Raw genomic sequence first — 11,600 nt, 5'->3', positions numbered from 1 at the left:
TGACGTAGGTTGTTCTAGGATCACTTCTTGATCATAGTTGTTCGACCGTGCTTTTGCCTTCTCTTCTCGCTCTCATTTGCGTATGTTAGCCACCATATATGCTAGTCGCTTGCTGCAGCTCCACATCATACCTTTTTACCCTTCCTATAAGCTTAAATAGTCTTGATCGCAAGGGTGTGAGATTGCTGAGTCCCCGTGACTCACAGATACTTCCAAAACCAGTTTGCAAGTGCCGATGTAACCGAGCAGGTGACGCAACCAAGCTCAAGGAGGAGCTCGATGAAGATCTTGTCCTTTGTGTTGTTTCGTGCTAGTTGATCAGTAGTGGAGCCCAGTTGGGACGATCGGGGATCTGTGTAGCATTTGGGGTAGTCTTCTTTTATTTTGGTTCCGTAGTCGAACCTTGTGTGTATCTGTATGATGTAATGCTTTATTCATGTAATTGTGTGAAGTGGCGATTGTAAGCCAACTATGTATCTCTTTCCCTTATGTATTACATGGGTTGTGTGAAGATTACCTCACTTGCGACATTGCTTTCAATGCGGTTATGCCTCTAAGTCGTGCTTCGACACGTAGGAGATATAGCCGCATCGAGGGCGTTACATGACCCTGGTTTGAGAAACACTTAGGTCTCGTTTGGATGTAAAGTATTTCCAAAGTATTATTAGAATACCATGGTTTTTTAAAAACTGTAATTTTAAATACTTTGAGGTGTTTGGCTATACCAAAAAGTGTAGTTTCATAAATTGTGGTATTGTTGATACCGTGGTTTTTTTGGAGTATTTAAAAAAGAGGTCCGGACCTCTTTTTTCTCAAACTGTGGAAAAGACGCTCGTTCACTACCGCGCAGCTTGGTTTTTAATCATAACTAACCTCATGGCAGTATCCTCTTTCGTAGTATTGATTCATTCCTCTCCATCGCGTGCACCACCCTAGTTAAACAGGATACTGATTCCTATTCTTTGTAGTTAACTAGGGCCGATCACGTCCGCAACTTCCTAGCTCAGCGATTAGAATGCCGTACAACGATGCATGCAGCCGGGCGGTCGTTAGCACAGACTGATTGATCTGGTGTGTGTAGCTCCGAAGGTGTAAGTTAGATTAAGTTGTGTAACTATCGGTCAAAACTATAGTGAAACAACACCAGCCAAACATATCAGTAGTTTTCCTAAAACTTAGAAAATTGCAGTTTTTAAAAAATTGTAGTATTCATTTCCCAAGCATTGCAATACCGAAGTTTTGAAATACCATGGTATTTTAAAAACTGAGAAACTAACGCACATTTCATGTAGGAACTAATCATGCATAGCTACAATGAAATAATATTTTTGAAGCAGAGTTGTCATATGATTTTAATCGTTCATTAGATTGCATGAAGATTACGTTCCTAAATATTTGGGAAAAAATTCTAATGGGAGCTTGCGAACGCCTGCACATGAAAAGAAAATTCTCACTTCTTTAGAAAATGGGGAAATGGTAACTGAAATCTGAAAGAGTAAATTAGGGGGTCAAAATCACCACGTCTCAGTCTCTCGGAATCTCAAAAAAGAAAATCACAATCTCACTGGATAGAAATCACCAAAGGAGGTAGAGATTGTGGGCCCAATTCCTCCAGTTGATAAGATGCCCACCCCCCCCCCCCCCCCCTCCGCAATTTGTTTTTGATAAGATGGTGATGTGGATGGATGAGAAGAGAAAATTTAGCTCGGGAGTGAGTGGGTAAGTTTCTAGTTTCATGTCTAGGATGGCCCAATTGTGTGGAACTTATTTTCACATACGATTTTTTTCTAACTATCTTTTGTGCTTTGGTGAGTCATCCAAGATCTTTAGGGGAATTTCGCTGGTTTAATGTACTTCATCTTTTGTGTGCCTTTTGCATCGAGAAGTCAATAAACTCCCTATGTTCCGCATATAAGATTTTTTTTGAAGTCAAATTACGCAAAGTTTGACCAAATTCATATTAAAAAATATCAACATCTACAATACTGAAGCTATATAGTATGCAAATTAATTTTCATGGTGCATCTAATAATATTGATTTCATATTGTGAATGTTGATATTTTTTCGTATAAAAGTCAATCAAACTTTACAAAGTGTGACTTAAATCAAATTTTATATGTAGACTGGAAAGAAAGAAAGAGAGTGCATCATCTTATGTGTTGAGAATTCGAATATGTCTATCGTTTAATTTTGTTTCAATAACTCAATTTACCCATCATGTTTTCATAACCCATGGACAAATGTTTGGCTAACAACGGCTTCATTGAATTATAAAAGCACTTGCAAACCATCAAGTGAGGCTAATAAGCTATGAATTAACAATTTTGTAGGAATGATCATCAATATGAGAAAATGAACTGAACTGTCAAAAATAAAACAAGTTGAGACAAAATGGATATGAACTATATGTTCCCGAGCTCAAATGCTCCCTAATGAACAGTAAACCGGAAAAAAAATAGTAAAATAATCAAAATAATCTAATTTTTTTGTGGTAAACTTTGATAAATGTTTTGTATGCCTACAAATTTTCAGCACAAAATGACATTCGTGGAAGTCGTGGGAAAAAATCGATGCTCCAAAAATGCAAGTTTTGAAAAAAAATTGAAGTGCTGATTTTGTCTTTTTTGCCACGCCTTTCACGAATATCATTTCGTGCTCAAATTTTGAAAGCATACAAAAATTTGTCAAAATTTACCACAGAATTTTTCAGTTTTTTTATTGTTTTTACTATTTTGTCGATTTTACTATTCATCACGGAGCATTTGAGCTCAGGATCAGAATAGGACTTTTGAGTCAAAATCGGATTTCTTTCCACTCTCACGCAAAGCCTTCCTCCTCTCGATCTTCGTCAGCAAATCAATGAATTCGCCACGGCTCCGTCTAGTAGATAGCTTAGGGTTTTAATACTCATAGAGGCGGCGGTGGATGGTGGCTCTTCTTATTCGAGTCAATTTTTCAGGCTCCGATCCTTCTCAAGTTCATTAGTAGAGATGGATTAGACGGAGCTCTGCTGTATATTCATGTCAGCTCCTCGGGGCGGCGAGGCGAGGTTAGATTTTCTCATCATGGGTACGTGACGACTAGATTTGATGTCAGGTTCTTCAGATCGATTCAATTGTTAAACGACGACGACGACGACGACTACAGCTCAAACACGTGCACAAAGACTTTCCAGTTATCATCAACAAGGTTAGGGCGGTTCCGGTATGAGAGCGACGACGGCGGCACATCGGCGGCTCGTTCTGATGGCGATAATGGTCATTCTGTGGTGCATGATCCTCATTGTAATTATTATCATGTTTGAAATGCGTTGTATTTCTGATGAACCTTTATAGATCTCAGTCCTTTTAAGAAAAAAAAATTGAGGAAAGAACAGACAGGCGAGCAAAGAAAATTGGTAGGAAAAAAATTGAGAAAAAAGAAGTGTACTAGTTGACATTTCACAACAACTAATCTGATTCTGGAGCTGGCTTGAGAGCCAAACACGTGTTTACCGCTCAAAGCCACGACGTGGAGTGGAACTCTTCCCAAGCACACAAAAGTCCACGAGCAAACAACGCCAACCCTCCCTATTCTTTCTGCCCACCTACCGCCACCTCCCCCTCGCCTCGCGAACAGATACCAATACCCAGATCACAAGTGAAGGGGCAGATTTTTTTCTCACTTGTATGCCAAGTCGCCTCCTCCCCATCCGCGCCCCCTTCCTCACCAAGCCCACAGCTCTCAGGTTCAGAATCCTCTCCATCTTCTTTCATACTGTATTATGTATGCAGTAGTACTTGTCTCTTTCCGGTTAATCATCATGCGGATTTGCTCCAAGAAAAAAAAAGCGACTGTACTTTCTTTGGGGACGGCATGGTTGGGTGATGCAAGAACTCCGCCTCCAGGCGAAGCGCAATTCCTGGTTGTTGTTACTTGAGGATGCGAAAAGTGGAGTGCGATTTGCCTTGAAACTGTAGCTCGGATTTTTTTTCCCGGCAGCTGCACTGGGTGGGGAGAACGCCATTGAGGTCTAATTGGAGCGATGGTCAATTAGATTTCAATAAGTGAAACGAGTGTGGTGATAAATCCCCATTTCCCATTCGATTGCCATCGGATGCCCAAGAAGGGATTCGTAGAATGGAAATCTTAAAAGAAGGAGTATTAGTTTTAAGTGGCTAGCGAAAATATGCACTGTAACAAACTGCATTGTTTTTCTTTTCACAAGATCACTTTCGGTGGTTTAAAACCGAGCAATAATCCAGAAAAACTTGCAAAGCTGCGATCAATCCATTATTTTGACATATGTATGACTGTCTCTGGTCAGGGGTTTTTGGATCCTAGGCAAAGTGAATTATAGCTTTCTTCAGGAGTCAAAATGCCTTCTTCAGGAAGAGTACTGAAACAAAGCCCTGGCAATGCTTTTGCACCTTCTCAGCTTTCAGAAATTCAGCTTTTCTCTTGAAAGAGAATACCCCTCAAAGATTCACATTTCTTGAAGTGGATCTGTCAGTGCTTTCTCGGAGGCCAAATTACGAGCCAATTTGACAATAACTTCTTTGTTCAATTGTAGATTTGCTAAACATATGGCTTCAAATACTGGCAAGAAGCTCATTCAGATCGATGTGAGCTCGGATACAGTGTGCCCTTGGTGCTTTGTTGGGAAAAAGAATCTTGAGAAAGCTATGGAACAAACCATGGACAAGTTCGATTTCGAGGTTTCACTTCAATAAATCACTACCATGATCTAACTTCACAGTTCGTATCAGCACAGTGTTATGCTAGTGTAACTGTCTCTGCTTTATAGGTTCGTTGGCATCCATTTTTTCTGAACCCTGATGCACCTAAGGAAGGTGTCAAGAAATCTGATTTCTACAAGACCAAGTTTGGCCCTGTGCAGTTTGAGCGTGCAACTGCTCGCATGAGAGAGGTCCTCTCATTCAACTTGACCATGTTATTTATTCACATGGCATATAATGTGTACTTAGCTGTTGCCATCCTATTTTTGCAGATGTTCCGAGGACTTGGCTTTGAATATGACATGTCAGGACTCACGTAAGTGAATCGGTTCTAAACTGTTCCATACACCTGCATCATGTGTATGGGTCTTCAGTGCACTGACTTAAAGATTGTAATGCAGCGGGAATACAATGGACAGCCATAGGCTCATAACACTTGCCGGACACCAAGGCTACGATAAACAAAATGCTCTTGTAGATGAATTATTCGTCAGTTATTTTTGCCAAGGAAAATATATTGGTGATAGGTGAGTACATGTTAAATTCCATGAGTATGACCATTGTTGCTTCTTCGATTTTTGTTCTTACCTTAATCCTACAGTTTATGCATTTTATATTTACAATAAATCTGCGTTGACCTGTTGGTGTCCTTTGTGTATGACAACTGCTTTTGGTACTGACACATTATGCATATTCTGTGTTTTTAATGGCACAAGATTTGGAATGATTTTTAAGCCCCATTATTCCTCTGAAAGAAACTGTATTGTAATCTGGACATTTCATTGCACTAGCTAAATGAACATACCGGGGGGGTTTGCGAGCAAAATAAATACATCATATTAAGAATACACCTTCGCATGTGACAATTATTGAGGTGAAATTGTGCTACAAGTCCTGTGCCAGATACATTCACCTTTAACACATGGTTTTTGATGACCATTTTCTACTCTAGATGTGAGTTACTCATAATGAGGCAAAAGCAAATAACGCGTGCCCATTTTTATTTGTTACATGTGCTGCATCATTTTGTTTTCTGTATTGACAAACAAAAAATCGCCATTCACTGTCTTCATGCTGCACCACACCTCTGAATAGAATTATAGCATCTGAAAACAACAGAGGATAAAGTTGTGAACTAAAACTGTCCCATGCTACCAGAGTAAGCTGTTTGTTGCTTCATTCACTCGAGGAAACGTAAACCTCTAATCAACTTGCCGCACTTTCTTTTCCTTAATCTTTCTTTCTATGTTGACCACTGTTGTCTTCAGTCTTGTGAAATTCATTTTCCAAATCTGTGAAGGCAAGTTCTTATGGATGCTGCAAGAAAGGTGGGCATAGAAGGAGCAGAAGAACTTCTGCTGGACCCTAGCAAAGGAGTCGATGAGGTATGTTTTCTACTCACCGTTGCTCCTGGTGGCCATCGTTATTTTGGGAAAAAGGCTGCAGCTTCTTAATCCGTTTTCTGGTGGTACAAGGTTAAGGAAGAACTCAACAAGTACTCTTCTGGCATTTCTGGAGTCCCTCACTTTGTGGTATGAATATTAGCTACTTTACTGTTAGTGTCCCTTTCACCTCTTATCCAGTTATTAGTGACTTGTGCATGATATCTTTTTGTGCTGTTCATTTCAGATCAATGGAAAATATCAACTCAGTGGTGGTCAGCCTCCAAACATATTCATGAGGGCGTTCGAGACTGCTGCCAAAGATGCAGCTGAATGATTGTTCAAGGAACTTCTTTACGGATTATACTTGTATGTACAAAAATAGCAAAATATTGTGGTAAAAAGGAATAAAGGATGGCTTGCAAAAAGGAACAACAAAAGTTACAAGTCATTTATGGTTTTATTATGAAAAAGATAATTTATGAATCCTACTATATTTGCAGTAATTCTGATGTGATGATTGGAGAAATAAATTAGGAAGGCTTTCAGCGTACCATGCCACTCGGGCACATAAGTAACCATGTCCGCAAGGCACGTTCGAAGTTGCAAGGAGGTGGAAAATAATTTATATAAATTAGCAATTGTTTGTATATTTAAACTCCGTTTGTAGTCTGCTGAATTGTGTCATGTTGTGCTTATATTATAATATGATATAGAAAATTAGACACAAAAGTAAGCAAAAACTGGTTTAGTAAACAAGATTATCACAATTCATCACAGTGCCTTAACCTAAACTGAAATGTGGAACAGAAAATTTATACTAAGCAGAGAAATCAGAGGTTTGCACAACAAAATCAAATAATCACAGGACTGAACAGAGATGACAGCTATACCTATCCTAAGAGCATGAAATTGGAAAGGTAAAGCTCTGGGACACCAGCATTAAGTATTTTTCCTGTTGCGATGTATCGAAATAGCCAACGACCGGCCTAGCACAGTGGCAGAGGCGTATTATGCAAGGGTAAGGCTGTCTAGAAATTCCATTCCCTAAACCCCATCTTGTGCGTCCCTTTCTTTCGATAAAATCCAAATTGCACAGAGAAATGATATCGGAGTCTGAACGACTGAAATCTATCAGAAATTAGTGAAGACATTATGTAATTAGCACCATAATTTTACAACCAAGTGATAAAAGTTTTGGTATACCAGACATAAAGTGTCTCCTTGTTTGCATGGAAAATCCGAATAGCACAGAAAATGAGGCCAGAACATGAAAAATTGAAATTCGTCCAGCAATTAGTGAAGAAATCATCTAATTAGCACCCTGATTCTGTAATCAAGTGATCACTTACTCGTATGCATACCAAGTATCTACTCCCTTCATCCCAAAATAAGTGACTCAACTTTGTACTAACTTTGTACTAAAGCTAGTACAAAGTTGAGTCACTTATTTTGGAACGGGGGGAAGGGAGTACTTGATTGCAACTAAGAGACATCTTCCAGACCAACTGCATCTCTTTCCACTGAACCGATCAAGCTTTTCCTTCCCCATTAAGCCAAGTGCCAAGTTGTGTCGTTGTCACCAATTAGCTGAACATGTAAGAGTTTCAGCTTCACTGCCGGCCTGGAACATTCTTGATGTATGAATTACAACAATTTGGAATCAACAACAAATCTACGATTCCCATATATAAATGAATTTGGGGTATTCCATAGCATCAACAAGAGCATATAATTTCTAGTAGGATAGTGGTGTTTACATGCATGGACCTGGTTTAAGCAGAGGGCTCACTTTTTTCTTGACATCAAGCAGAGGGCTCACTTGTTTTTTACATGAACAGCTTTCAGCGCTAGCGGACTTTGCCTTTATGGGGCAAACAGCCAAAACAAAGCTTCAGGTTATATTGTTGCCTGTAAATGGCTCCTAGCATGATACACACTGAGACTGTACTCCAAAATGTTCAGCAGTCTTAAGAGTAGCTTCAATGTGAAAAGTGAAAATCATTTGATGAATAGACAAAACCAAAACACAGAATATACCAAATGCTCGGAAATTTTATCTCTTACATACTCCATGCCTTTTTTGGTATTCATGAAATCTTTTTTGACAAGGACATCGCGCCTTGTTCTTAAATCTTTTGTGATAAGGACAACCGAGGCACAGCCTATTTAGGTTCAGAAGGTCAAAATAGATCTTCATACTACAACCCTAAAATCACAAGCATTAATCACAATACAAAATTCACAAGGTTCAGTGCAGCTCAGTGTGGTAGCTCCCGCACTGGCTCTGGCAGATGCAGATCGACAAATCACAAAGTACTTATCAGTTATCACAAAGCATACATAGAAACATTCAGCGCTACTTCTCTCTATTCTAGTACGCACACCTGATGGTGGTCGGCAGAAATGGTCCAACCAAACGGAGTTTCGATGATCCACGCGTAATACTAAAATCAGCCTTTAATATAATAGGCAAGTCTCTGTCAATTATATATCGGTTAGAATGAAACTGTAAGCCATACTACCAGTTGAACTGTAAATGATAAAGTCGGGGCCAACAAAGAGTTGGAATGGACTTTGGTGATTTCATAGAAATTTTATCGCTAACATTACAGAAAAAAAGGTAATCTGGAAACTGACTGGCAATTAGCCTTATACCGCTGGTCAACCTCACATGGGATGTTAATAACAGGTTTATACATGTATACAATTGTGATGAACTGATATATCCTACAACATACTAATAACTAAATACCAAAGCTTTCCAAGAGATATTCCTCTCCAAATAGGTCCTAGCAGTTTTTCAGTCAAGATCTAAAGTAAAAACCTCCAAATATGAAAACTTGAGTTTTCAGACATGGCATTTGTGAAGATGTGTCAAGATTTGTATTTTAGCCCTGCATTGCAAGGGGGCAGCTGAAGAAATAAAGCTTGTGTGTCGGAATATTTTCCCAAATAAAATTGAATATTTGTCTTGTAATTCCTACTGAATAGTTGAACAATTCTTCAACCTTTGCCATTGATCCAGTCCACCAGGGTGAAGATTCACAAATTGCTTCACAAACCTGACATCTGAGCATGCCATGATGGTGCTCAAGGCTACCATGGACTTGTTTACCTTGTTCTTGTTTGTTGGTTTGATCTTGACACCATTTTCGGTGAGCCACTTGTACATCATGAATCTCAGCTTCATCTTCTCCAAACTGTACCCGAAAATCGCAGGAAAAGCAACAACAGATTCAAGAGTGTATCCAATGTCATTCAGAATGTAGCTGATCTTTTTCTTGATCATACTCACTGACATGTTCAGTATAAATGGGGCCACTTTGATCATGCTGCAGGCATCCTCATAGTCCAATCCAGCATCGACCAAGCAATCTAGCCTCTCTTGAAGCTGGTCACCGCGGCCACGAAAATGGGACATTGCCTTCACCATGTCGTCAGAGTTCTCAATGAAGCCGATCTTCAGCAAAAATTCAGCCTTCTCTCCAAGATAAAAACTGTCTATCTTTGTCACAGCTGCAATTTTTTTCTTTGATACCAAAGTACCAAACTGCATAGGGTCATCTTTTATGATATTACATAACCTCGCAGCAGACAGGTTCATGGTAGACAACACAATAGCAGCACTCTGACAAGAACTAGCACCAAGAATTTCAGGGCATGATGAGACAACCCGAGCAATGTCAAATGCCTCCATTCCTATCTGAGTCAAAAAATCCACTGACTTCTGCAGATTCTTTGGAAATTTCATGTTTAGAACCCATGGGCACTGCACGAACAGCTGTAGCATGCTATCTATCTGAATGCCAAATTTACACAGCATGCTCACAAGAAGATACAACTTCTTACCAGATTCGCCAAACACAAATCTTGGATGTTCTTTGATCAGCCTTACCAGCAGAGTCTTGTTGTTGGAACCCATCATATCAAGAAATTCAAGCATTTTAAGAGTTCGTCTCCAGTTGTGCGTGCTCTCATCTGACAAACCCCCTCTAAACCATCCGAGCATAATACCAGAGGCTTTCAGCTTATCCAAAACATGCAGAAACTCAAGGTTGGCTTCACCAATAAGGAGTTTGGGGCAACACACTACAAGCTTGGTGATTGTTGATTTGCTCAATCCAAGCTGCTCATATTCTTGCAATTTCGAGAATAACACACTGTGCCCATAGCCAAACACCTCATTGGCCTCCTTGTACACCTTACCAATCTTGGTCCGTGGCACGCCATAATCACAGAGTACTTGGTAATTCTCCAGCAATTCAACAGCATCCTTCAGGTATATCAAATCACTTGGCAAGAACTTCCCCAACTCTGACGGCCTGAGCCCAATGCTCTCGAAGAACGGCTCAAACTCATTGATGGGGTGGTATTGGAGGAACCTGGAGACTGACAATCTCACATCGGCGCCGCCGCCGGCGTCTGCGTTGGCAAGGAGGCGGGCGAGGAACGCCGGAGAGTTCTTGCTCATGTGCTCGGCGAGCATGAACTCTATTCCCCGCGTAGAATGGAGATACTCGAGCAGCGAGGCCTGCGCGCTCGCACGGACGAGGCCATGCCGGAGCACGCGCGCCGGCGAATCCGGGATCTTGTCCGGAGGCGCCGCGCAGGCGTCGCCGGAAAAGCACCGAGCCGGCGGCTGGACATCAGAGTTCTGAAAAGATCTCACGCCACAAGAACCAACAACGACTCCTCTTCTAAAAACTAGAGGCAAGCGGAAACTGATAGGAGGATTGCAATACTTACGCGAATCTTTAGTCAGATTCAACGGGGATCCACAGATTCTTGCATACGCAATCTGATTGCTCGATTGGGGGAGCGACTCCGCGCAAGCTTGGACCTCCCGGAGCAGCAGCCGCCTAAGCATGACTAGTCACTTGCTTCCGGCGGTAGAGACATCGAGGGATTGCAAAAACTGAAGGAAAGCTCGGAGCTTTACTCCAGAGATTTGTCGCGAATTTTTGTTGGATTAATAATGAACTGATGATCCATCACTGATGTTAAAACCCTAGCGGCGGTTTTTGGTCCGGAAAAACCAAGTGCAACTGCGAGAGGCGCGAGAGCCGTACGATCGCCGTATCGAACGGTCAAACACTCGCTTCCCAATTAGGTGTCCCCTTTCTCGTATCCAAAGTGGGAAATTTAGCTCACAGAGTACTCCCTCTGTCGTGGTTTACTGGATCTCCTAATATTTAATCAAATTTTGACCGTCTACTCCATATAACAAATAAAATATATTCATAAAAAACAAATAAAATATAATTTAAATGCTAAAAATATGCACTGAATTTGTATTTAAAATAGGATTCCTACCTGTCATATAGTTTAGATTTTATTAGTTTAAAGTTATGGTCACAGTTTTACACTGGATACGAAGATGCCTAATAAACCCGAACAGGGAGAGTACATCTGTTAGGGGAACTATTACAGATGCATTTATACATTATCAATCGTTGTACTAACTACTAGTATGACAAATAGATTTTAAAAAAGGCA

General features: G+C 40.5%; 2 protein-coding genes across 5 annotated transcripts; one reads left to right on the top strand and one right to left on the bottom strand.

The window, feature by feature from the left end:
- The first annotated feature begins 3,527 nt into the window (after positions 1 to 3,527).
- On the top strand, positions 3,528 to 6,607 carry LOC125523267 (uncharacterized protein YwbO). Of its 2 annotated transcripts, XM_048688312.1 has the most exons (9): positions 3,565 to 3,728; positions 4,308 to 4,376; positions 4,554 to 4,698; positions 4,788 to 4,910; positions 4,992 to 5,035; positions 5,121 to 5,246; positions 6,020 to 6,104; positions 6,195 to 6,251; positions 6,349 to 6,607. In XM_048688312.1, exons 1-9 carry the CDS (start codon positions 3,670 to 3,672, stop codon positions 6,436 to 6,438), a joined length of 798 nt encoding a protein of 265 aa, XP_048544269.1. In that variant the 5' UTR covers positions 3,565 to 3,669; the 3' UTR covers positions 6,439 to 6,607. The 2 variants fall into 2 exon arrangements, with proteins under 2 accessions (XP_048544271.1, XP_048544269.1); XM_048688314.1 differs by lacking the exon at positions 4,308 to 4,376 and having other exon boundaries at positions 3,528 to 3,728.
- Positions 6,608 to 8,666: 2,059 nt separating this feature from the next.
- LOC125523944 (transcription termination factor MTEF18, mitochondrial) lies at positions 8,667 to 11,147 on the bottom strand. 3 transcript variants are annotated; one of them, XM_048689017.1, is made up of 2 exons: positions 10,851 to 11,143; positions 8,667 to 10,758 (listed from the first exon to the last, which is right to left on the bottom strand). In XM_048689017.1, exon 2 carries the CDS (start codon positions 10,588 to 10,590, stop codon positions 9,085 to 9,087), a length of 1,506 nt encoding a protein of 501 aa, XP_048544974.1. In that variant the 5' UTR covers positions 10,591 to 10,758; positions 10,851 to 11,143; the 3' UTR covers positions 8,667 to 9,084. The 3 variants fall into 3 exon arrangements, with proteins under 3 accessions (XP_048544974.1, XP_048544975.1, XP_048544973.1); XM_048689018.1 differs by having other exon boundaries at positions 8,667 to 10,743; XM_048689016.1 differs by having other exon boundaries at positions 8,667 to 11,147.
- Positions 11,148 to 11,600: the final 453 nt, after the last annotated feature.

Source organism: Triticum urartu, chromosome 7 (assembly GCF_003073215.2).
Source record: "Triticum urartu cultivar G1812 chromosome 7, Tu2.1, whole genome shotgun sequence".
NCBI classification, from domain to species: domain Eukaryota; kingdom Viridiplantae; phylum Streptophyta; class Magnoliopsida; order Poales; family Poaceae; genus Triticum; species Triticum urartu.
This window is presented reverse-complemented; position numbering and strand designations above follow the sequence as displayed.

Coding starts and splice junctions, on each gene's coding strand:
- LOC125523267 (XM_048688312.1), top strand. CDS start 3,670: ATGCCAAGTCGCCTCCTCCCCATCCGCGCCCCCTTCCTCACCAAGCCC. Junction 3,729..4,307: donor ACCAAGCCCACAGCTCTCAG/GTTCAGAATCCT, acceptor GTCTCTGGTCAG/GGGTTTTTGGATCCTAGGCA. Junction 6,105..6,194: donor CTAGCAAAGGAGTCGATGAG/GTATGTTTTCTA, acceptor TGGTGGTACAAG/GTTAAGGAAGAACTCAACAA.
- LOC125523944 (XM_048689016.1), bottom strand. CDS start 10,971: ATGCTTAGGCGGCTGCTGCTCCGGGAGGTCCAAGCTTGCGCGGAGTCG.